At 39.3% G+C, this 23,148-nt stretch overlaps 3 protein-coding genes and 1 long non-coding RNA gene across 5 annotated transcripts in view; 3 read left to right on the top strand and 1 right to left on the bottom strand.

The window, feature by feature from the left end:
- kank3 (KN motif and ankyrin repeat domains 3) overlaps positions 1-2,126 on the top strand; it is a 21,671-nt gene extending 19,545 nt beyond the window's left edge. The window contains exons 11-12 of the mRNA XM_088313060.1: positions 362-463; positions 906-2,126. Of these exons, the coding sequence (XP_088169186.1) occupies positions 362-463; positions 906-965 (162 nt within the window). The 3' untranslated portion in view covers positions 966-2,126. The remainder of the gene's footprint in view (positions 1-361; positions 464-905) is intronic.
- Positions 1-23,148, bottom strand: part of LOC148324265 (uncharacterized) — a 24,640-nt gene extending 1,492 nt beyond the window's left edge. The window contains exons 1-3 of the long non-coding RNA XR_015846305.1: positions 22,933-23,148; positions 22,791-22,860; positions 2,886-2,975 (exon numbers count right to left, since the gene is read on the bottom strand). This is a non-coding gene — a long non-coding RNA (uncharacterized LOC148324265). The remainder of the gene's footprint in view (positions 1-2,885; positions 2,976-22,790; positions 22,861-22,932) is intronic.
- On the top strand, positions 3,439-5,972 carry LOC148324267 (GTP cyclohydrolase 1-like). The gene is made up of 7 exons (XM_088313421.1): positions 3,439-3,472; positions 4,472-4,666; positions 4,930-5,039; positions 5,138-5,193; positions 5,560-5,591; positions 5,667-5,751; positions 5,843-5,972. The coding sequence occupies exons 1-7, from the start codon at positions 3,439-3,441 to the stop codon at positions 5,970-5,972; spliced, it is 642 nt and encodes a 213-aa protein (XP_088169547.1).
- LOC148324266 (phosphatidylinositol 3-kinase regulatory subunit gamma-like) lies at positions 6,993-22,512 on the top strand. 2 transcript variants are annotated; one of them, XM_088313063.1, is made up of 12 exons: positions 6,993-7,582; positions 9,208-9,803; positions 12,875-13,009; positions 13,871-13,973; positions 14,111-14,209; positions 14,517-14,697; positions 14,900-15,022; positions 15,100-15,242; positions 15,997-16,173; positions 16,363-16,431; positions 16,653-16,814; positions 16,900-22,512. In XM_088313063.1, exons 2-12 carry the CDS (start codon positions 9,572-9,574, stop codon positions 17,087-17,089), a joined length of 1,614 nt encoding a protein of 537 aa, XP_088169189.1. In that variant the 5' UTR covers positions 6,993-7,582; positions 9,208-9,571; the 3' UTR covers positions 17,090-22,512. The 2 variants fall into 2 exon arrangements, with proteins under 2 accessions (XP_088169189.1, XP_088169188.1); XM_088313062.1 differs by having other exon boundaries at positions 6,995-7,582; positions 14,897-15,022.

Genomic DNA, 23,148 nt, shown 5'->3' with positions numbered 1-23,148 from the left:
CATTGCATCAGTCAGGATGCTTGGGAGAAAAACGTCCAGACGAGCCAACATTTACGGACTGACATTAAGCCAGAATGAGTTGGCTGCTACTAGATTGTGTTTCACTTTTGCGCACAGCTGGACTGAGGGTGGGGAGAACTCCAAACCCACACAACATGACAAACCAGGACCGAAAACCAATTGGAGTAGTTGGTGTTTCAGTTTTGGATGAATAGTTTTGAAGTTATCTTAACTAAAAATTTGTTGCAGTTTAGTGCTAATTGTTCCGTTTTGTATATCCAACTCAGGGTTACAGGGCAGTTCTTGCAAACTTTGCTAATCTTTTTTTTTATTTTTTTGTTCTCCTTTTATTGTACTGCAGGATGGCAGCAATGCGCTTTCCATCGCGCTGGAGGCGTCTCACAATGACACTGCTGTTCTGCTCTACGCCCACATGAACTATGCGAAAACTCAGAGTTCGGTGGTAAGCACTCCTCCTCATTTGCATGCTATTTGTTCACATACAAACAAAGACGTAACATCAAGACGCATCAGGCTACCAAGAGATTGCAGGTTCCAGCAATAATGAACGCCAATACTTCATTTTCCGTGTCTTTTAGAAGACGTGTAAACGATTGTAGCGTGCTTTGCTGCCCCCTATTGGCATTATCATGCTCTTACATAGTCTTTTAGTACACGACACACTTAGTTTTTAACTTTGTCATGTGACTTGCTATGCATTATATTTATTTATGAACCGCAGCGCTATAAATATACAAATAATATCCCCAATGAATAAAGTTGAGTTGAGTAAACGGGCCATGATTACACACCAAGTAAATTTGTACAATCAGTTTTTTCGAATGTAGAATCTGTGGCTTGGCACAATAAAGGTTGGAAACCCCGCTTTACATTTTGTATTTCAGGGAAGCCCAAAGTCTCCGAGGAGCCCGACCAGCAGTCACAAGTCATGGCCTGCAGAGTAACACGGCAAAAGAAGAAAAGAAACGCAAACTGGACCTGGGCTGACAAAAGCTCCACTGGAATTGGCTTAAGTCTAATTGTATTTAATCCATTGTAATATGCCCTGCTTTTAAAGTATTGTTAATATGAGAATATTATTTTTCCATAAAGATTATGAAAGTTATATTGTCCTTGACAAATGAGCTTCTTGCATATCAGTTACAGGAGGTTGTATTATTTGCACGTCACTAACATTTTATACTCGATAGGCAACACGGATTGTATGATCTTCATCTACAGTATAACGCTGCTGATTCAAATTGAAGACTTCTTCTGGAAAATTAAAGAATTTATAATTCTTTGAGAAAATTCATGTGAGTTCTGCATGATTAGCAATACCAAAGAACGTATTGCAGTACATCATATGTACGATGCCTGGTAACGGAGGAAGGATGCTCTGATCATTTTCTCCATGACTACGTCTCTACACTCCAATTCCGATTGTGTTCCACTTGTCCTGTCAGAAGGTCAACATGGGTGAATATGAAGACAACAGGAATAATTCATTATTATATATATAAATATATATTTTTAAATGTATAATAGTTTTACGTGTAAACATTTGTCTCAGCATTCACATAAACTAACTCAATCCCGCAGCACATGTTGTTTGTTTTAAATAAAGCTTCAGCCATTTGATTCTATTTTCTATCAGAGTTGAGCTGAGTAACATAAAATTGTTTTTTTAAATTGCACACAAAAAAATGATAGAAATAAAGTAAAATATGACTACACTCCACTTCCCTAACGTTTGTGCTGATGGGAATAGAAGTGTAGTCTGTATAGACTTTATATACACTGTATGTGCAAAGTGATTGACTGGCGACCAGTCCAGGGTGTCGTCTGCCTTTTGCCAGAAGTCACCTGGAATCGGCTTCAGCTCCCTGTGAGGCTGGACAGGAAAAGCGCTGTAGAACATGAATTTTGGTGCCACACGTTTTGTTGGGATGTGGACCTGTGTGAGTCAAGACGAGTGAGTGTTGCCTTTCAGCCCTGATCTGCGAACACTCTCGGCTTCACTGTCTGCACTAACTGTCATTCTATTTTAGGATTCCTAAATAAAACAAACCAATATACAATGTATATCTCTGTTGGAAATAAATGCACCTAAAAGTTTCTGCAAATAGTTTTGTTTTTTTTTTCAAGTGAGCATATTTTATACCACATCATCTGATCTGAAATACCGAATCAACATCATTAGAAAGATTTTTACACTAAACTTCATTTGTGATCATTAGGGCTAAATGAATCCTCCATTCATCTCACAGACCTTGTGTGTGTCTGCTGACGGTCACATTTAACCTTTGAGGCATTTTGGGACTATAAATGGACCTTATCTGAATTTTCATTTATTCAATCGTTCACACATTGCTCAGTTAAAAGCTTAGCTGACTGAATTCTGGTCAGATAGCTTTTAACAAGCTGTTCTTTGAAATGAATTCTATTGCTAACCTATGAGAAGTAGACGGCACACTCCCATCCCCAGGACCATTTATGGTTCTATTGACTCCCATTCTAACAATATTCAATATTATCTAATACTTATCCGCTCTAATGCTCATGAATAACCGTTTTGAATTTTTTAAGTGTATTACCCACGCACCACCCAAAAAAATCCACAAGGTGGCGCCATAAATTTTATATATATATATATATATATATATATATATATGCAGATCAGTCGCGTTTACTCACAAAAAGCTTGCCAATAAAAAAAAAAGGGGGGGGGACTGCATAGTTGGGACTGATGCAGTAGAGTGGTGTGAATGTGGTGAACTTGAAATTTTGTGTGAGTGCAGGTGTGCCTTTGTGAGAAACTCATCACAATGGACAATGTTTATGATGGTTGTTTCTGTTAAAAGGCCGGCAGCCTATGAACGCACCTTTTCAACAAGGCTCGGCTTGACAAGAAGCAAGTGAAGCAGTCATATGGTTCTTGGATTAGGATGAGACTCTCGCAAGTGCTGACTCACCTAAAGAGACATGAGAGGAAGAGTTCACTCAGAGGCCTTGAGCTTGGACGAAGAGGAAGAGGAGCAAGAGGTGATCACCAAACGGAGAATAAGTTGGGAAAATCCTGCGTTCTCCCAAGTCACACACACGCGGAGGGGATGCAAGATGTTCCATACAGGGAGGAATATACGGTTACGTGTCGCATGTTCCTCGGAACATCTTGGATGACAACACATGCAAAGGAGCTGTGGACCACCTTGACATTTAGGCATCAATTATTTGCTGTTATCTATCGTTTACGCATGAGTTTCAGTCGAACCTGTAGACGATGCTTTTAATTCTGGATTTGTCAAAATGTGTGTTGAGTGAAAAATTGTAACACTTTCTTTGGGGATTTTCACTGAGTAGTTGAATCATTATGTCACAGGTCTTCTTGTTTATGACCAAGTCACATTGCAACTGACACAATGTTTATATGATAAGATGAATATAAAAAGATGCCGCGAGGCCAAGCACTGCTTACGGTAGATGATTAGAGTTCAATTCCAAACATCACCGATATGTGATGACAATAATTTGTAACAGAGACTATAATGTGCTCTTGGAATTTGTATATGCTGAACAGTTTCATTCGTAATGCTGCGAATTTCTCATTTATCTTCGATACGAGGCTTTCGACAACATAAAACTCCTCATCACAACCAGTGCACCAGAACATGGATGATGTGCATTTTACATGCATCATGGTACGTTTCTCATTTTTCCTTAGATTGGGTTTTGCGATTTTCTTTGCCCTCCAGGGGCTTAAGATCAGGGGATGTCGACTATGGGCATGTGAAGCCGCTTGAGAATTTCTCGTGATTAAGGCTATAGAAATAAATTTGACTTGACATGAAGGCTGGAGCCTATTCCAGCTGTCTTCAGGTAGTAGGCGGGGTACCATTCACACTCACAATCTCACCTGGGGACAATTTCAACCGATAATGCATATTTTCGGAATGTGGGAGGAAACCAGATTACCCGGAGAAAACCCACGGAGAGACCATGCAAACTCTAGACATGAAGGCCGAAGTCTGAATTCGAATACGTTGTGTTGTCTGTTGGAAGGCAACATGAACACATTTGGCAATGAATGTATTTTCTGCTACTACAGTACTAGTGCTGCTACTATAACTGCATTAGTATATTCACTCTGGAGGAGCTAAAACGCTGCTCACGGCATATGAGAAAAAGCAAATGCAAATTGATTTGGATGCTTATTCAATTAATCAAAGCAGTAATTCAAAAAGATAATTGATTTCCATTTTTTTCCACACATGATTATCTCAGGATTTTAGGCCTGTCCTGCCTGAAGGCTCCCGGTTGCTCTTTAAAAACAAGGAGACGTTGCCTCAGAAATCAGTGAGCCAACAGCGAGCCATTGGGACAGTTTGCTTGTGCGCTGCGACGTCTTGGAACTCAGCGCGAAGAGTCAGAATGGAGATGAACAGAGAAGTCTGCGACTTTCTGACAATGACTAGTTTGTGTAAGAAAGACGAGGAGTCCAATGAGACCAAAGACGAAAGCAAAGTGCCTCACATTGAAAAAGCCCACAGCACGATACTGAGGGAGCTTGGCGAGGACGTCACCCGAGAGGGGCTTGTGCGAACGCCACTATGTGCAGCCAAAGCCATGCAGTTCCTCACCAAAGGCTATAAAGTTACCATACAAGGTCAGTTGTTCATCTTTCGCCTTTTTTTTCTTTTTGCAGTTATTCCTTATGTGCAACCATTGCTGCTTGTTAAAACGTCACGTTTCTCACTTTCTCAATTGGCGGCCAGCCTTCTGTTTTAGGGTTCGTATTTAAAGAAGCCAAGGTCACTCTAATACGTTTCAGCATATCACATGATCACTTAAAGTATAGATGAACCCTCTTCAGCTTTGATTCTACGGAATGCAACAGAATCCAAAGTCCATGAGTTTGACTTTTCCCAGATGTCTTGAATGATGCCATCTTTGATGAAAATCACAGCGAGATGGTGATTGTCAAGGACATTGAGTTGTTCTCTCTCTGCGAACATCATCTGGTTCCGTTCTTTGGCAAGGTAATCGATAGTGCACTATTGCAGTCAATGCTTTTAGCCGGTGCTGTCAATTATTTGCATTCCATATTTGCATATAACTCTTGGCTTCATTGTTGCAGGTTCACATTGCGTACATCCCCAACAAGGTCATTGTTGGACTTAGCAAGCTTGCCAGGTTTGTTTTGATGAGACACAAACTGATGCACCTAAGGTAGCAGGAATGCGCATGTTGCATGACACTACACTTTGCGACGCATGATCATAATATGGAAACACAAGAAACAAAAGGGAAAGATTCTACCTTGAAACAAACAAAAAAATAGATTATTATCCAGAACATAATCTAAAGCATGACTTTTAAGCAACACTCCCCAGACTGATGACCAGAGAACATATTTAAAAATATGTTAAAAATCAGGTGCGCTGATCGATGGCTAGTGTCAGGAGAAGACATAAAATTCTAATCTACTCAATGATTGTAAAGCCTGCAATAAGAAGGTGTTTCACAAACTGAATTTATTTTTACACTCTGCGACTTCAGGATAACTGAAATCTACAGCAGGAGACTTCAAGGTGAGCCACAATCGTATTATTTTCAATTCCTGTTGGTTCTGCAATTTGACATCTTAAACGTTGTTTACGCTGCAGTTCAGGAGCGTCTAACCAAACAGATCGCTTCGGCCATCCAAGAGGCATTGGAGCCTGTGGGAGTGGCAGTGGTCATCGAGGCTGTGCGGGTAGAAGATTATTTTCCGATTGCAAATGTATGCATTGAGAATGCAGAATGTTAAGGTCAAGTGAACAATGTTCTTTGTTCATTTCAGTCACATGTGCATGCTGATGAGAGGTGTACAAAAGAACAACGCCAGTACTGTGACAAGTGTTATGTTGGGAGCATTTGAAGAGGATCCCAAGGCCAGAAAGGGGTTCCTCAGCCTCACTATGAAAAAATGATTGCCCCCCCCCCCCCTCCTTTTGGTGTTGTCATCAGGCAATTCAGCTGACACCGTTGATTTGACGTCAGTAAATTGCACTTGCTCTCTCTCCTAAGGAATTTTTTTTTAACTTAATTGGAATGTGAACATTTTTAATAAAGCGTAAATGAACACTTCTATCCTTCATTTTCTTCATCCTTGTTCATTCTGACTTTTTACATGATTGCTATCCGATTATCTTCTAAACGCAAAGACAATTCATTTGTGGTTTACAGATTCAAGTAACTCCAATACTAAATGTATCATTATGCAGAAAGATTGGCCGCAGAATTGGCTGGTCCTGCAAAAATAATGTTTTTTTATGATATTGTGAAATGCAATTTGACTTGACGGGTTGGCTACATTTTGTCTTCTGCAGGGAGACCTGGTTAAAAAGCCCCCACATCTGCCTAGAAACAGCGAGAGCTTTATATGAAAATAAACCACCACCACTCCATGCAAACATCATAATTAATAACAGCACATTATATTGGAAGTAGCTTTTACCAAAATAAGCTTCTGCAAATAGTTAATAGCACAATTCAAAACAAACAGCAACAGCGGCAACACAATCCGCTCGACACGAGATGTGCCGGCTGGGACATGACCGAGAGGAAAAGAAATGTGGGGGCTGCGTCTCCTGTTTTGTCTACGATGACCTAACATTTTTTTTAACCGCTTCCTTCCACACCACTTCTTTCATTATGTTGATCTGTGAAGTGGAACGTAATGCTGGCAGAGTAGAGAGGTCAGGGGCTCCCACCGCCTAGATACATACAGTCTAATATTAGAACATTTCCTTGATTTGTTAGCAGCATCTCTGCTGATTCCTAAGCACATGGCAACAAGCCGGCCAATAGAATTTCAGGAGCCCACTAAGCACCTCGCTCTGTATAGCAACAGTGGCATCCTCCTTTTATTTATTTATTTTAGAGCCTCCTTTCTCCCACCGACTCATTCTCATGCTTCTGACCCCCACTGAGCTGGCACACTATGCTCGTCAACTGTGAAAAAGAGTTCCAGTGAGAAGAGCGCAGCACTGCTGCGTCTAGCCTTACCTTTCTCCTACTTGCAACATTTTTAGAGTTCTTTTAAAACCTTTTTAGGGGGGTGGGGGGGGGAGGCAACATTTCTGATATAATCTGAAATGTCAGATTTTTTTCCTCCCATCCCAGAAAAGTTGAGTTTTCTTTCATTTCAAGCTTTTCAAAGAATAAACAAAAATGAGCAAAGTCGTGGTGGAAAAAGCTTCAGCATAATGAGGACAGAAAGTGTCTCACCGGAAAAAAAAGACATACCCAGGAGGAATGACATCGCGGGAGGAAGTTGTGTTTTTTTTTTTTTTTTCAGACGGGATATACAAACACCAGGAGGAGGAGAGGCTGTTCAAAGATGGAGGAAACAGGAGAAGAGGCGGTACAGGATAGGAGGATAGGAGGAGCGCAAGGACATAAGATGGCGTGAGGACCGAAGCCGGTGGTTGGTTTGATCTGAGCCACGTGTGCGTCCAGCCACGTCTCTTCGCCGCTTCATGGATGTCGACGAAACGTTTGCTTCCTCTGATGGCCGGTCTCTGCAGTTCTGGAACAGGTGAGTGCGTACCCCCTGACTGCTGGCATTCCCCAACGATAGCTTCATTTTTAAGGCAGATTGGATATTACCCCCAAAAAAACTTGCCATTGCAAAACTTCGATGTACGTTTAGCCGTCACAGCGTTCAAGCGGGGCAACGAGGACTATGAAGGCTTCATGCAAATATGGCGAATGTCAACCGTCCCATCTGCAGAAACGATTCGATCCTTCGTTTTTATGCGGTGGATATTAGCTACTCAGCTACTAGAGTCTTTATAAACATCTCAAAGAAGTATTTTGTTCGCATTTTAACCTCACTTTTTGAAATTATTGCAATTTTCGTCGATCTTTTCTTTGGATTTCCTAATTGATCAATAACGTGTGAACCGAGCAAAGAAGATCGCTTCCATTAAGTTGTCATCATCGAAATCCATCCTAATAGCATCGCCAATCTTTTACTTGATAGTTGCTATCAGAAATTGGAATGCGCAGTTAGTTGATCCCCAAAAAAAAAAAAATAAATAAAAAAATACAAGGTGATCTGGAAGTTGCTTTGGGACCCATGCCTCAAATTAATCTCTTTATGACCAAGAAATTACGTTTTAAAACTGCGTCATGTCCGCATTTCACTTGAAATATTTCTCGAACAATTTTCAACGTATGTAATATCTGCGTCGGTCTGTAATTTTAGATTCAACCATTATGCTTCTTTTAAGAAACCAGAAAACATCACAAGTATGTGTCATATATTTGATATAAAGTGCAAGGAAAAATAAATTAAATACGAAAATCAGTCACGACATTGATGTGAATGCAGAATCTGTAAGTCCATCACTGACCTGGATAAATGTTTTGGGTTTGTTTTATTTTCCATTTATTTTTTTTCGGTTGGAAATCAAATCAGATGTTTTTTTTTCCCATGTTTAATCCGATTAAGATATCGTGACCATAATTGATTTAGCATTACCATGAAAAAAAAACCCTAAACACAATTGTAGTTCTAGTTTGCCGTGTATTGTAGCGATAAGAAAACTCAACACATCGTACAGGATGTGTTTGATGCCCATTAGAGCATCAGAAATTGCTGACTAATTCCAGAAGCTTGGGAAAGGATTGTGTGGCATTCCCCTGAATTTTATCGTCTATCTATAGAGAGAGAAAAAAATAAATGCTAGTATTCGACTTTAAAGGCTGTGCAGGGGATTTAAAAAAAGGATTCAATCTTTGATTTCATATTTGCTTATTCTGATGTGGCCGCGATAGAAAATGCAAACATTTTATATTGCATTATTTTGCGCAAGACTGGATGTGTGCGTCAGACAGATGAATCCACATTCATGGAAATATACTATTATTATATAAATAAATAAAAGACACACAGAAAAAAAATGTTGGCGAATGAATAAAGAAACAACTGTTACAAAAATAAACAATAGAAAATGTCAATGTGCATTTCCTCTCGAAAGGCATTTCCGATGATTTGATTAGACTCCAGGATATAATGTTTTAAATCTTAAGAGAGAAAGGGGAGCTATTATTATAGAGCTAGACGGACAGTTAAATACAAATCTACAGAGGATTGCTTTCCGATTGAATAAAAATCCAGTTTACATGATGCTGACTGTGTTCTTTTCCTGTTTTCAGGCTGTTTATCGGTCACTTTCAAGCAGGCTCGCAACTGATATCAGGAACTAAATGAGCCAATCATTGCGCCAAGCAGGCATAAACCGACGATAATGACTTTAAATGCAAACAGCAGTCCATGGAACAAGATCTACTGACAATGTCACTCTGCTCAAGGATGTGGTTCAACGAGGGATTTCGGCAGAGGAATGAGCACTACCTCCTGAACAAATGGCATCCATGAAATCAGCATCGTCTCCCTCTCGATCATTGGCCACGAGTGTCACTGGAAGCTGATAGCAATGTGATCGACAGCACTGAGGGACCCCAGCATCGTGCTGCTATACCACCTCAATTAAACGGCCGCCGTCTTTGCCGGGGGAAAATGGCAGATGCGGGTTTGCGGCTCAGGACAGCGGACGAGTTCCAGGCTGCAGATTTTCTGACGTCACCAATCGCATCACTCAAACTAGTGGACGAGAAGACCAACCAAACGGCGGATGAGCCTGGACCCAATTCTGCATGTCCTCCCATAACGTCATCGCCATCCAGCCAATCACAACAGGAGACCGGGATATGTTCAGCTTCATGCTCTTATCAGGCAACAGCAGATCAAGGTAAAGACGAACATGTCGTGTCCGAAAACAATATGCTTAGAAAGTGCGGTTTGACAAACAGATGATTGATTAATCCGACCTGATTAAGACAAGCCATGTGTGTTAGAGCTAATACGAAGGAATTAAAATGCAGAGTTAAAAAAAAACAAAAAAAAACACAGTTGAGCCATCTTTAAGGTTGAACACAATTGAGTCTAGCATGGGTAAGAATCACAAAAGTTCTTTTGATACTTGCTAAAATGAGGATTCTTGAGACACGCTGCGTTCTTGCGTGATATTCTAAATTCATGCACGATGATCAATTTCAAAGGATGTTTTTGTACAAATTGAGAAAAGTATTTGACTCGGCAATACCTGAAGGAACAGTCGCTGCTTGGGCCAAGTATTTCGTTAAGACGTAGCAAAGCACTTTAAGACGTGACACACAAGAAAGATCCAATGCCCTCTTCATGTAAAACAGCTGGACAAAATGAAACTCAGTAAAATCACAGTTCGGATTCTTTACCATTTGGAAACTGATCGTTCAGAATTTAGGTTTTGACGTGATGACGTTTTGAATTCAGTGAGCATGCATCAGTTCCTAATACTGCCAGAAAATTGTTACTCATCCATAGGAAGGGAACGTTTCTTTTTACAATGTTTCCTTTCTTTTCGGGTTAAATGACAGACGATGAAAGACAGATGCTTCATCAGATCACCTGTGAAATATTTTGTGGTTTCTGAGGACAAGTTCTCAGATGTCTCTGAGAACGAACAATCTGGCTAAAACGTGTTAGCATGTGTTGAATAAAAGATCGGCGAGGGAGCACAAATAGAATTTACAAATATATTTAGGCTATAGAATCCAGATAAATGATTACACCCAAACAGAATGGACGACAAAATATTCCCACAAATATGGCCCCTTCATTTCAAATGCGATTTTTTTGAAATGTTACTCACACAAATGAGGAGACATGCATATTTTTTTTTTTTTTTTTATGTAAAACATTACAAGCTATCTTAACGATATGTCTGCGGCACAGCTCAAGAATTTGCATATTTCTTGCCGTGGTGTAATTGACTCATGACAGAGGCGGATCTGTCTTGTGCGGAGTGTCAGCCCTCGTCCCACCCACATATTAACGAGCCGATGGCGAGCCCGGCTATCGGAAAACTGAAACCGTCCCGTTCGTGCTGCTGTTTGGCCGTCTTCTTTTCTGCCTAGCTTGGCAACGAGTATTTGTGCCAAGATTATACTTGCGCCTGCCAATGGAAGCAGAACGCAGCGTGTGGAATAGCAGCTTTTCTTTTTAAGATGATTTTCAAGCATTTAATACGGATTCTTCAAATTTGTTACGCATCATTTATGTTGAAGACATTTTGCAAATTTAACAGCAGGAATAAAAAAAAATATATGTCATTTCCACTGAACGCTTCTAGACACAGTGTTGACAACACCGAGAACTTCAAGACAAACTGGTTGAGCTCTGACGACTATCGTCACATACTACCGAAATAGACATTCACACAGTTAGCTGCGCTGCTGCCGTGACAAAAAAAAAAAAGATTACGATTATTTACACAGTTGTTGAGGCTTTCGTGCCGTGAGATAATTACACGTGTGGCAACGTCAGCGCAACTGTGCCAATGACTTTCAACACAAAGGACACGGGCATTAAGTTTTTGGATGGTAAACGTCACACAAACCTTCCATGAAGGGCAGCAAGTCAGTAAAAAGGCAGGAAAGAGACGTCCATTGAATGGGGACTATTGTTGCATAATTAAAAAGGAAAATGAGGTGGTTTAAGATCAAATAAGCTTGCCGGCTGTGCCAAATGAATTGTCTTCCAACAGCTAAGCAGTGGAAACTGACAGCAGATGATTGATACGGCGTTTTCGAAAACAAATGGCCCCAAACAATGTAATAAAATTATAATCATGTGGACTGACTTTTGCCTACTCACAAATGTTGTTTCCAGTGGTGTATTTGGACTCAAAAATGATTGTAACGGCACTCGTGTAATGTCCCGTATGTTATACAGCGCTAAAATTAATAAATAAATAAATAAATACAAACACAATACCAACCATGGTGTTACATTATCATATCTCTGCTAGTTTGAATGAAATAAATATTTGTGAATCTGTAAAAGCAGAACTTTTATTCAGCTCTTGCTTTGAATCTCATTAAACTGCGCAGGTGCATACAGTATATAAACTTTGCTCTGTTTTTGCTTTCACTTAACTGCTGACACAAACGACACATACCGTCTTGAAAAAAAAAAAAGTAGAACAAATTGCTGTTCTGTGATAAATCATCGCGTAGGAGATTTTTAACAGCTGCAATGATTTGAATTGAACTGCCCAGTGATGGCATTCAAATAGATTTAACATTTATCCGCCAGATGGATCAGACGATTTATGACCCAGGTAAAATATTTATGTTTCTTTATTACGGGCACGGATTAGTGAGTTAGGGCCTTTCTAATAATAACAGAACACTTATGTTATTCCTTCGACACTACCGCTCCGGCTATATACAGTGATTTAACGAATCACTTTGCATACCATCATCAAGTGTCAAAGGTGTAAACTTTCCTCAACTGCTAATACCATGTGGTGGCCTCTGCACACACATAAAGGTCACCCATGCAATGGCAAATACTGGGGAATTAAATTATTTCTCAAATGGATGTAATACAGAAAGACGGCGTGTTGAAAAAACAGACAATAAACACACAGCAGCGGCTCGAGTCTCCGTGCGACACGAAATCTTTATGCAGACAGCTGTTGTTTGTGAGGCGAGGCGAAACGAGGCGAGGCAAGGCGAGGTTGAGCTCTAAGCAACGTGGATTGCGGCCCGAGCCTGAGCATTGAGGAGTGCCACTGGTGGTATTCTAGGAAGTCAGACAGTGTCACCTGTCAGTAGACGAGTCCGGGCAGTGTCTCCGCCATGATGTAGTACTAAGCAACGTAAGCCGATCTCTTACTGGAGTCGTTATCAGAAGGACAACAACACAGACATGGTCCACACTGGTCTGGGTGAGCGGCATGGCTAACACGGGACCTTTCTACATTTGATGTTGCAGTGTTCTCGGAGCCGAGGATGAACAGAAATGACAGCGAGGCACCGTCACCGACAGCCTTTCTGCAGGACCTTTCCACCCTTGCGGATGCGGATAATGATGTGTTTCAAGACTCTGGAAACGTCCCCAAGGAAGACGGTACGCTTTTCAACTTGCTTTGTCAAAGGGAATCTCTGTCGTGTCGATATGCAGCTTAATTTTTAAATACAAAATGGATCTTCTACCTTTTTGAAACTGAGGTTTTAGTTACTACCACTAGATTTATTCTCCTTCTTTTCTGTATCTCGCAACTTATCTTTCATCATTGAAGTCATATAATTTTTTCTAAAGCAACCAGACACTGGAATGTACGGAGCCCCTTAGGTGACACGGAAGAGAAAAAAAAAAACTTTGCGTTCCCTCGCAAAATCTTTGCGTTCCCTTGCAAAGATTGCGAGGGAATGCAAAGTTGTTTTTTTTTTTTTCGAGTGAATGTTTTTTTTTTTTTAATGCGCGTTTATGTACTTACGGCTCATCTTCCGTGTAAACAAACGCAGCAAAGATGGAGTGTGTTCACCCGTGGGCGAGTTTAATTGAATTTTACTTTGAAATTGTCTTGAAATACAAAGAAATAAAATCAGTTCTGGATATTAAGCACGGTTTTCAAAGAAGTGAAAGACAGTTCCAAGCCCTCCTCCATGATTAGTGCCGCCTCCAACGTACTGTCGTCTCTTGAACAGCAGCGCATTCGAGGCAAGGGTAGTCAAACTGACCCGGAAGTACATAAACGCGCATTAAAAAAAATAAATAAATAAACATTCACTCGAAAAAACAACAACTTTGCGTTCCCTCGCAAAGTTTGCGAGGGAACGCAAAGATTTTGCGAGGGAACGCAAATTATTTTTTTTTCTCTTCCATGTCCCCTAAGGGGCTCCGTAGGAATGCACTAATTGCATGAGGAAATGTATTTAACAGAAATATTTTAATTACATTGTTAAATATTTCTCTTTTTGTGGGCAGAGATCCAACCAAATATCATCGGCAAAACAATGGCAGCATGTGAGTCCTGCTATGAGCAAAAGCAGTTGGCTGATGCAGAGTGGTACTGGGGCAACATCTCAAGGTGCACGGGCTCTTCTCTCTTGATAGAAAACAGCATAATGATGGATAGATGGATGGGTCTTAATACACAAGCCCCAGAAATGAGGATTTGTTCGTAAAATATGCTAATGAAATATTCCATTTTGTGCTGTTGACCAGAGATGAAGTGAACGGAATGATGAGAAACACACCCGATGGCACATTCTTGGTCCGTGACGCTTCCAGCAAGGTCAAAGGAGAATATACACTAACGCTGAGGTAAAGAATTGTCGTCCATTGTGTTGCAGAAACATTTAATTAGAAGCCTTGCTTTCATTAAAAAAAAAAAAAAGTATCTATCTGGGGCTTACGGATTTTACATTATTTCTATTCACATTACTTCGTTATTTTGGGTGAAAATCACCAATTGAATTCCTCAACAAATGGAGGAAACTTCTTTGTATTTCCCACCTGCAATTAGTTAGGTAGCAATTTCAGCACCTACCGTTACTATAAGCGAGACTTTGTTTTAGAGTTTCACAATGCTTTTACAACTTTTTCAATGACTTTAACTTGAATCTTGCAGGAAAAACGGCTCCAATAGACTGATAAAGATCTTCCATCTTGGAGGGAGGTACGGCTTCTCCGAGCCGTTGACCTTCCCTTCTGTTGTGGACCTGATTCAGTATTACCAGAATAAGTCACTGGCCCAGTACAATTCCAAACTGGACACACGGCTTTTGTTTCCCATCTCTAAATATATGCAGGTGAGTCTGTCGTATCATTTATGTGTTATTATTATAATTTTTTTTTTATTATACTCACGCAGGCAGAATAAATAAAAGATGTGGAAAATATATTCAGTAATGAGCAGTCCTTAACCTTCAAGAATATTGTTTTTTTATTGAATATTGTTTATTTATTTATTTTTTTAAATCAATAGCATTTGTACTCTCATCTGTGCAGCAGGCTGTGATGATGGAGCTCGACATTAATGCCGTTGGAGAACGTCTCAAGGTATTTCAGGACCAATACGAAGAGAAGAGCAAAGAGTATGACCGTCTCCATAAGGAGCTGAACCAAACATCACAGGTACCGTCGGATTTCTTTGTAAACGCACAAGTTGAAAGAAGCTAATTGGTTGTTGTTGTTTGCGGTCACCGCTGTAGGAACTGCAGACAAAAAGGATGGCCATTGAGGCATTCAGCGAAATCATTCGGATTTTCGAGGAGGAGTGTGAAACGCAGGAACGCTACAGCAAGGAATACATCGACATGTTCCTCAAATTAGACAACAACACGGAGACTGACAAGTAGGGAGCCAAATGCTTATAGTTGTTATTATTCGATTATTAATGAATCCATTTTCAGTCGTTTGCAGTCTACCAGTAACAAAGGTCAACGATTAATGTGTTGACACAGAATACATGGTCTTGGAATATTTCAGTGTCATTTGCTCACATTTTAGAAAAATATTTTTTGGTGGGCTGTCATTTTTAGGTTTTACCACGCTGTAAATTTTTAAAGGGTAAGTCAAGCCCAAAATGTTCTTTACAAGAATATGTCCTATGCAGACCCACGAATCTAAACACGGCATTCTGATTAATATTGCATTTGTGGAATATGAGTTAAACAGTAAAATCCAGTTTTATGACATTTTAGGGGGCGGCCATTTTGTCACTTCTGTCGACTGAAAATGACACAGTTGCTCAAGGCAAGGCTAACGAGCAATCACGGCTCAGCTTTAGAAAACAGATGAGCTACAATTGGTCGTTCCTGAGCCCTGAGCAAACGTGATGTCGTTTTTAGTCGACAAAAGTGATAAAATGCCCGGCCCTTAAAAAAACGCGGGGATTTTGCTTTTCTACAAACGCAATATTAATCAGAATGCCATGTTTAGACTGGTGAAGGCACATAGCACATTTTATTGCAAATAATATTTTGGGGTCGACTTCCCCTTCAAGCAACAAAATATTCAAAATTGGTCATTCCCACAGCAGGGATGACAAATAATTAAGTATCATCTTCATCAAGTTGCTGACTTGCTTTTCTCCTGCCTGCTTCCAGGATTCAGAACAACCCTGATGAGCTGCAGTCGAGAGTGGAGGAAATACATAACAGCAAAATTAAATTGGAGGAGGAATTAAGGACAAAGGTTCTGGCCCACACGGAGGTCGACAGAAAAATAAACCACTTGAAGCCAGACCTTGTGCATCTCAGGAGGATCAGAGATCAATACTTGTTGTAGGTTTCACTTTCTTTGTTTCGGAGCTGCTGTTTCGGCTTCATTAAGATGTCCGCATGTCGTTGTAGCCAGTCATATTATTTAAAGGACCGTCTGTAATTGTTAGGAAAGTAAAGCTTAGGCGAGAAACTGCGGATTCGCTTAGAGCAATCGAAGATAGCAAGAGTAACTTTGCTTTTCCGTTCCAGTTGGCTCTCTCAGCAAGGAACCAGGCAAAGCCAGATTGACGACTGGCTTGGTGTACGGAATGAAGAAGAGTAAGTGTCGATCATTTATCAAGAATTTATGCCTTCAAAAAATAAATACATGAAACTCTTGCAAATTGTCACGGTGACAATGGGGTAAAACTACAATCGGGATGACAATAGTGACATCGGCCAGGTCAAATAACACTCAGCGAGATTGGCAAACGAGAACAAGTGTTGTTTGCTTTACAATGTTTTCTACAGCAAAACTGACTCTTGTACTTTTTTGTTAGCCCGTACACGCTTGCAGACGATACGCACCACGAGGAGAGGACTTGGTATGTTGGAGGTATGACTCGGAAACAGGCGGAGGAGCTTCTGGAAGGCAAACGAGATGGCACCTTCCTCATCAGAGATAGCCAAAGTCAAAAAGGAGCCTTTGCCTGCTCTGTTGTGTAAGTACCTTCACATCGACTTCATTGCGCAACATTATTTAGAAACAATGAAGTTCCAGAAAGTGACAGGTGTCCTCCTGCACAGTGTGGACGGGCATGTGAAGCACTGTGTGATCAACAGGACGTCCACAGGCTACGGCTTTGCTGAGCCCTACAACCTGTACTCGTCACTCAGAGAGCTGGTCCTTCACTATCAGCACACATCCTTGATCCAACACAACCAGCAGCTGAATGTAACCCTGGCCTGGCCTGCTCTCAGCCAGCAGCCCAGCTGAGAAACCACCAGCACGTCACACTGATAGCACTTTCTCATCGCTTCACTGTAAGAGCACTCAGTAAAAAATAAATAAATAAATAAAATTTAAAAAAAAAGGGGAACACCTTGAACCTGCTCAAACTGAAAAAAAAAATCTGCGTTTTTACAATTTCAGTGAGATTTTTTTTTTTTTAAATACTGTATACCCAACAATTCTATACATTTATGTCATGACAAAATACAAACAAAAAAAATACATATATATTTATCATAGTTTCCAATGTTCCAAAGCGGTTTACTGTAAATGTAATTGGCGGCGCAACTATGGACAAAGAAAGAATTGCAGACATTCGGGTCTAGACCGGCAGTGGGCAAAAAGGTTGGTGCTCAAGGGCCACTTTACAAATAAAATGGATGAGGTAAAACAATTAACAATTAAAACAAAACAAAATGTTGAAATGTGGACATAAAATTTGTAAAATTGTTTATGTTAACAACAGTCACTTTTTTTAGTTGGAATTACAATGGAAATATTTTGTGATGACTAATTTAAATTGAAATGTGATATTTTTATTTCATTACATACAATAAGTTGATTACCTAATTATTCCATTAAATAAATAAATGCAAAATAAAGAGATATGTTTTAAGCAACCTCTATCTGGCAATACAAATATGCAAATGAATGCAACAACACATATTTCAGGACTCGTGTTAATTTAAATCCTTGTTGGGCCAGATTCCAGAACATATCAGGTTGTATGTGGCCCACAAGCCTTAATTTGCCCACCCTTGTCTATTGGACTGTGTCATTCGACTGCCATGTTGTCTCTCAGTTGCCAGTTAAAAGTGATTTGGCTGATTTTTTTTCATTTTTTTTCCCTAGAGATGCACTAATTGTCTGACTTGCCAATTGTGATTGCCTGTCAGTAAAACCTTTTTTTCTCACTAAAGTTAAATATTCTCAGAGACAATAGAGGTCAAAAATTTACTTTAACAATCTAGTAATCCTATTTACTAATAGGCGAGACTGGGAAAAGATCAACACCATCGTTATTTTAGGCCATTAATCATGGGTGTCGTAAGTATTTCAGAGATCTTCTCACTATTAATAATTAAAAATTTATATGATGTAATAATAATCAAGTGGACCCGGGCGGTTTGTGTTTGGCACTGACTGATTAATGTTTCCAGATTAATAGTGATCGAACCAATAACTGTTCATTCAATTGGTGCATCTCTAATCATACTGGTCAACAAATATTTTTTTAATGTTTTAATCAGAGATGCAATAAATTTATATTTTAATTATTAAATTAATGAATAATCAATTAATTATTCCATTAAATTATATTTTAATATTTTTTCTAGCACATGATCTTTTCATAATAATAATTTAAAAAAATAATAATTATCTGTAGCATAGCAATATACATAATGATATTTATGAATTAAGGGATAGATTCAGTAACAGTTGGAGTTTTTTTCTGAAACTTCATGGCCATAAATTACCACACAGTAAAATCCGTATTGCGCAGGCTTATGTAGGTCAAAGTAGAAACAAGAAAATGGGAATATCTTGAAAACACAATGTGCTTCAAAAATAGTACATTTTTTTTCAGGGACCAAAATGAATTTAGGAACACAAAAAGTCATCTCTAAATAGAATTTGCTGTTGACCACTGTTATTATTCATTCACATTTCTTTCACTCACTTCATGTATACTTAAAATACTAAATTGTCGTTTTCTTTTTACTGTAATTAAGAAAATTGAAAAGTAATTATACACGTTCAAATTTCAGACAGTTATGGTGAGTGAAATCAAAACATTTCAAAATAAGACTTTATGGTCATGAGGTGTGATTTCCAATCCCAATAACCGCACACGCGCACACACACAACTGGCAACATTCACAACACAAACATTTTTTTGCAGATTGGATTTGATTGTCCTGTTTAAGTATCTAAAGTGTATCTCTGCATCTATTCTAAACACATGCATGCACACGTTTGATATGTTGTGTTGCATACTTGACCAGGATTTTTTAGTTTTTTTTTAAAATTAGATAATCGACCCCTCAAAAAATACATTTTCGTACAATTTCATAGATTCTCCCTTTAGGTTATGCCTGTGTGTGGTAAACATGGAATTTCTGTAATTATATTAGATATACTGTTTAAGATAAGAACATCATTTACTGTTTAAAAAAAAAAAAAAAAAAGAAAACACTGAAAATCCACGATTAGGTTATGTTGGGTCCCTCTTGTATATTTGGTCACATGATGATGTGCTCATTGCAGCGCTACGAGAAATGAAAACACAGTGACGAGGATGCTTGATCCAATTTTAAGTATTAAAATACAGAGATGAGCTGAGAAGTTACCTCAAAGCAAATTACAAATGACAAAAGCGGAACAAATATATCTTGAAGTCAAGCTATTGAAGCGACTCATTCCAATGCATCTGCATCTCTAGATCCGGGTGAGAAAAAGATTTGAACTGGAGGAAGTAATCCAGGAAATTCTGGATTATAAGTGCCTTTGGGTGGTTTTGTAATGATATTTCCATTTGCACAGAAAAAGCACAACAAAAAGAAGTCCATTAGCGTTATTGCAAGGTTAGCTTTCAGCTCAGTCACGGCTTACGCTTTTAGGGAAGCTTTTGAATTTTCTGTTCGGTTGACAAGCAGAATTGAAATCCAATTCCCTTCATTGGTGCAGAGTTGCAGTGTCAGGATGAGTTCTTTGAAGCATTTGTGAGGTACAATCAAAAAAGTGGCCCCGTCACTCCAAATGTGTTTACATTTCAGACCTGTCTACGTCTCTGTCAGCCCTGGACAGGTTTGCACTCCTTGATTGTGATCTCAGAGTTGGAGGTGGATTGGTGCTCATCAAATAATCACTCAAAATTATTTTTATAGTCATAAACTAACACCCTCAAGTATTATGTATGACCTAAACGTAAAAGGTTGTCTTAGAGGTATGTACATTAGTCAACAGTAGAATAGTATAAGTAATGGTCTGTTGTGTGTCACCCACACATCATGTTCTCAACTTTTTTTTTTTTCAAACTCAGTTTGTGCGTGCTTTCAGTTACTCAGTATTAGGGTTAGGCTTAGGGACACGTATGCCTGGAGCGATCCGCTGTGTACCTGCTACTGTACAGATTGCGGAACTCTTGAAGATACAGTCAAAAGGGGAAGTTTGTTACTGTGTTAAGAGCAGTGCTATTAGACAAATAGCATGAGCCATGTACGACGTTTTCCGTGGTGGACACACTAATGGCCGGGGAACCTACCTAGCAAGTGTACCTCTAAATTCCATAACAAGACAGGGGTCACCAACCATTTTGAAACAGAGATCTACTTGCTGACTCTTATGAAATTCTTAAATGACCGTTAATAATGCACTAAACTATCACTGACATGCATCTAGGTGTAGACACTGCTCATGGTAATAATTCCCAAAAATGATTAAACAAGGTAGGATACAGATAAATATCTTTAAATAAAACCAATAAATAATAAATATATATAATAAAATAAATGAAATATCAAAATGTGACACTTTTGTATATTCTAAACCACTGCAAAATTTTTAAATCAATTCTTCAACATTCCTCGGAAATCACAATAGCCAAGCCATGTGCTGCACACGTGTTCCTTGGGGCGCTACCTGCTGCCTGTGGGCACCATGTTGATGACCTCTGTCATAAGGATTATGCTTCCTGAAATATTCATTTTGTTCTTTGACGTAAATCAACGAATACATGTTTTATATGTCAAAAAATATATCGCAGCTTTAAAATGGACAAGAGTAATTGTATTGTTCATTTTATTGGCTACAGTATGCCGGTACACACTTTTTAAAATGGTAACAACTTGTTGAAAATTATTTTACAGCGGCCCAAGTCCACCATGACCCAAATTTAAGAGCACCCGATCGATGGGATGTTGTGTGAAACATATCCACTTGGTTCATATGTTACGTGCTTGTATTCTTGTTACCGTTGGACACATTCGCCAGATAAGCTAAGTTTTAGCGAGCAAATCGCGGTGAGTGCTTGCCGAAAAAAAAAAGAGATGAAATCTGTATGCACCTTACGGGACTTGTGCAGCAGCTCTGAAATGGGGGGCAATCTGAAGCCGAATTTGCACTACTGCACCTCAATTGATGTCGATGATGACGGCTGCATTCGTGCGATCATATTGTTGATGATGAAGCGAGCCGATTTGTGACGGTGCTAAACCTGTTGCGTGATCTTATATGACTCAGAGACAGCGTTTGTTCCGGCATCCTAAACATATTCACAACAGTATTTTATTTTACATCGACAACTTTGTATTTGTGGAGTTTCTCTTTCTGTTGGTGTTGTGATTTATTCCTTCAATGTTTCATTATTGTGTGGGAAAAAAAAAATAGTTCAACGCACTTAAAATGATCACTTTACTCTGTGGTAACGATTTCACCAGCCAGTGGAAGTTCACTGTACTCGCCATGTGCATGACAAAATTTCATTTGAAAAGGGTAGCCATTGAAATGTTCTTTGAACTACCTCTGATTTTCTTACAGGTAAAAAAAAAAAAAATACTCAGGCCTCTAAATTAGGTTTTGACTGATTTGACAAGATATTTTGTGGTGTGGATGATTAAAATGACAATAAAATGGTTCAGGGTTCATATTGACAAAGATCCAAGAATTCTGAGGAATCCATTCCAAGTCATAGGATTGTTAAGTCTTTTTGAGGGAAAACAGGACGTGGGTCGATGTTATCTTTGAGGACTGCAGAATATGAAAGTGGTTTGGAATAATCGGAAAAGCCACGATGAGCCCTCTCATCTTAGGGAATGTCCTGCGGGACACCGATTGGGGTGATGAAGGACAGCGATGTTCTTTTTCATGTTGCCAATTTGTCAAACAAACAGCAGAGTCATCCAAACCACACCAAAAAAATCCATGTCAAGACAAATCCGAAGACTTGGCATGAACAATAGCCCGTGACTTTGTGTATTTGGGAAGGTTTTGTTTCAGTTTGAGCTGCACTGCTGTGCATATGATCAAATACCTCTTCTTGTTTGTGTAGGACACGCAACAAAATGCGTACTGTTTCTGTGACTTTGGCTTGTTGCTGTCGTGACCGTAGGAATTTGTTCCTCTGCTTTGATCCAAATCAAATAATTTAGCTGCACTTACTAGTCTATTGCTGTGAAGAAATCTATGTGCATAGAAATGTTTGTTTACTGTTTCAATTATGCAATGACACTGTGCGTTGTATCGCGGTAGCTCGTCTTTCTTTTTAGAAGTCAAGTCATCTGAAAAAATGTGCTGGTTTGAAATGTTTCAGTTGCTGTAAAACTCCTGTCCATCCTTCCTTGCCTTCTTTCAGAGTAACCTTTGTCCTTGTATGCACTTTAACTACCAAATAAAGTCATGATTATAAAGATTCGTGCATATATATTTGTCTCATTTTACAATATGATTTTGTACTATTTTGCTCGTGCGATTTGTCCACTGTGAATTTGAAATAATGTTCTGTTTTTCCAATAAAGGCAAAGAAATTTTAATGTTTCGGCACAAGATGCTAATAAAACTTCAGGCTTTAAAATGTTTAGTGACAATCGTGCACCGAATTTAATGACAATTGACAACTGAAATGACAACATACAATCCCATAAACAATTTCACTAACAATAAATGCAACAAGGGGAAATGAAATTACCTTAAAAAAGACTTCTGCTAAACTGTGAGTCTTCCTGTCAGTATCATTATGCGTGACGCCACAGGCATTTCTGGTCAAGGGTAAACAAACAAATATTAAACCATTGCACAGATTTAACGCCGAGTTCAAAAGTTTTGCTCACCTGACTGCACAAATCCCGTACTTGTTCTGGCTTCTCCAACAAAAGTCTCATCACAATTTAACAAAACTTCACTAAGCCACGCTACAAGGTGGTGCTAATAATGATTTACACTCATTTTCAATTGCTACCGTACGTTCCATGAGACATGAGACTATCAAATACGAAACGTATGTCGAAGGAGGAAACATGCACGACGCTGAACATGCAGCAGCTCGA

Source organism: Idiotropiscis lumnitzeri, chromosome 13 (assembly GCF_059441095.1).
Source record: "Idiotropiscis lumnitzeri isolate Australia: NSW breed Sydney's pygmy pipehorse chromosome 13, RoL_Ilum_1.0, whole genome shotgun sequence".
Classification (NCBI taxonomy): domain Eukaryota; kingdom Metazoa; phylum Chordata; class Actinopteri; order Syngnathiformes; family Syngnathidae; genus Idiotropiscis; species Idiotropiscis lumnitzeri.
Note: the sequence above shows the minus strand (reverse complement) of the source record. Positions and strands in the feature narration are given on the sequence as shown.

What these genes read in the sequence shown, in the direction of transcription:
- LOC148324267 (XM_088313421.1), top strand. Translation starts at nt 3,439, where the DNA reads ATGAATATAAAAAGATGCCGCGAGGCCAAGCACT. An exon ending in ATGCCGCGAGGCCAAGCACT is followed by an intron (nt 3,473 to 4,471) that starts GCTTACGGTAGA and finishes TTCTGACAATGA; the next exon opens with CTAGTTTGTGTAAGAAAGAC. An exon ending in GGACTTAGCAAGCTTGCCAG is followed by an intron (nt 5,194 to 5,559) that starts GTTTGTTTTGAT and finishes CTGCGACTTCAG; the next exon opens with GATAACTGAAATCTACAGCA.
- LOC148324266 (XM_088313062.1), top strand. Translation starts at nt 9,572, where the DNA reads ATGGCAGATGCGGGTTTGCGGCTCAGGACAGCGGACGAGTTCCAGGCT. An exon ending in GAATATACACTAACGCTGAG is followed by an intron (nt 14,210 to 14,516) that starts GTAAAGAATTGT and finishes TGAATCTTGCAG; the next exon opens with GAAAAACGGCTCCAATAGAC. An exon ending in GCCTTTGCCTGCTCTGTTGT is followed by an intron (nt 16,815 to 16,899) that starts GTAAGTACCTTC and finishes CCTCCTGCACAG; the next exon opens with TGTGGACGGGCATGTGAAGC.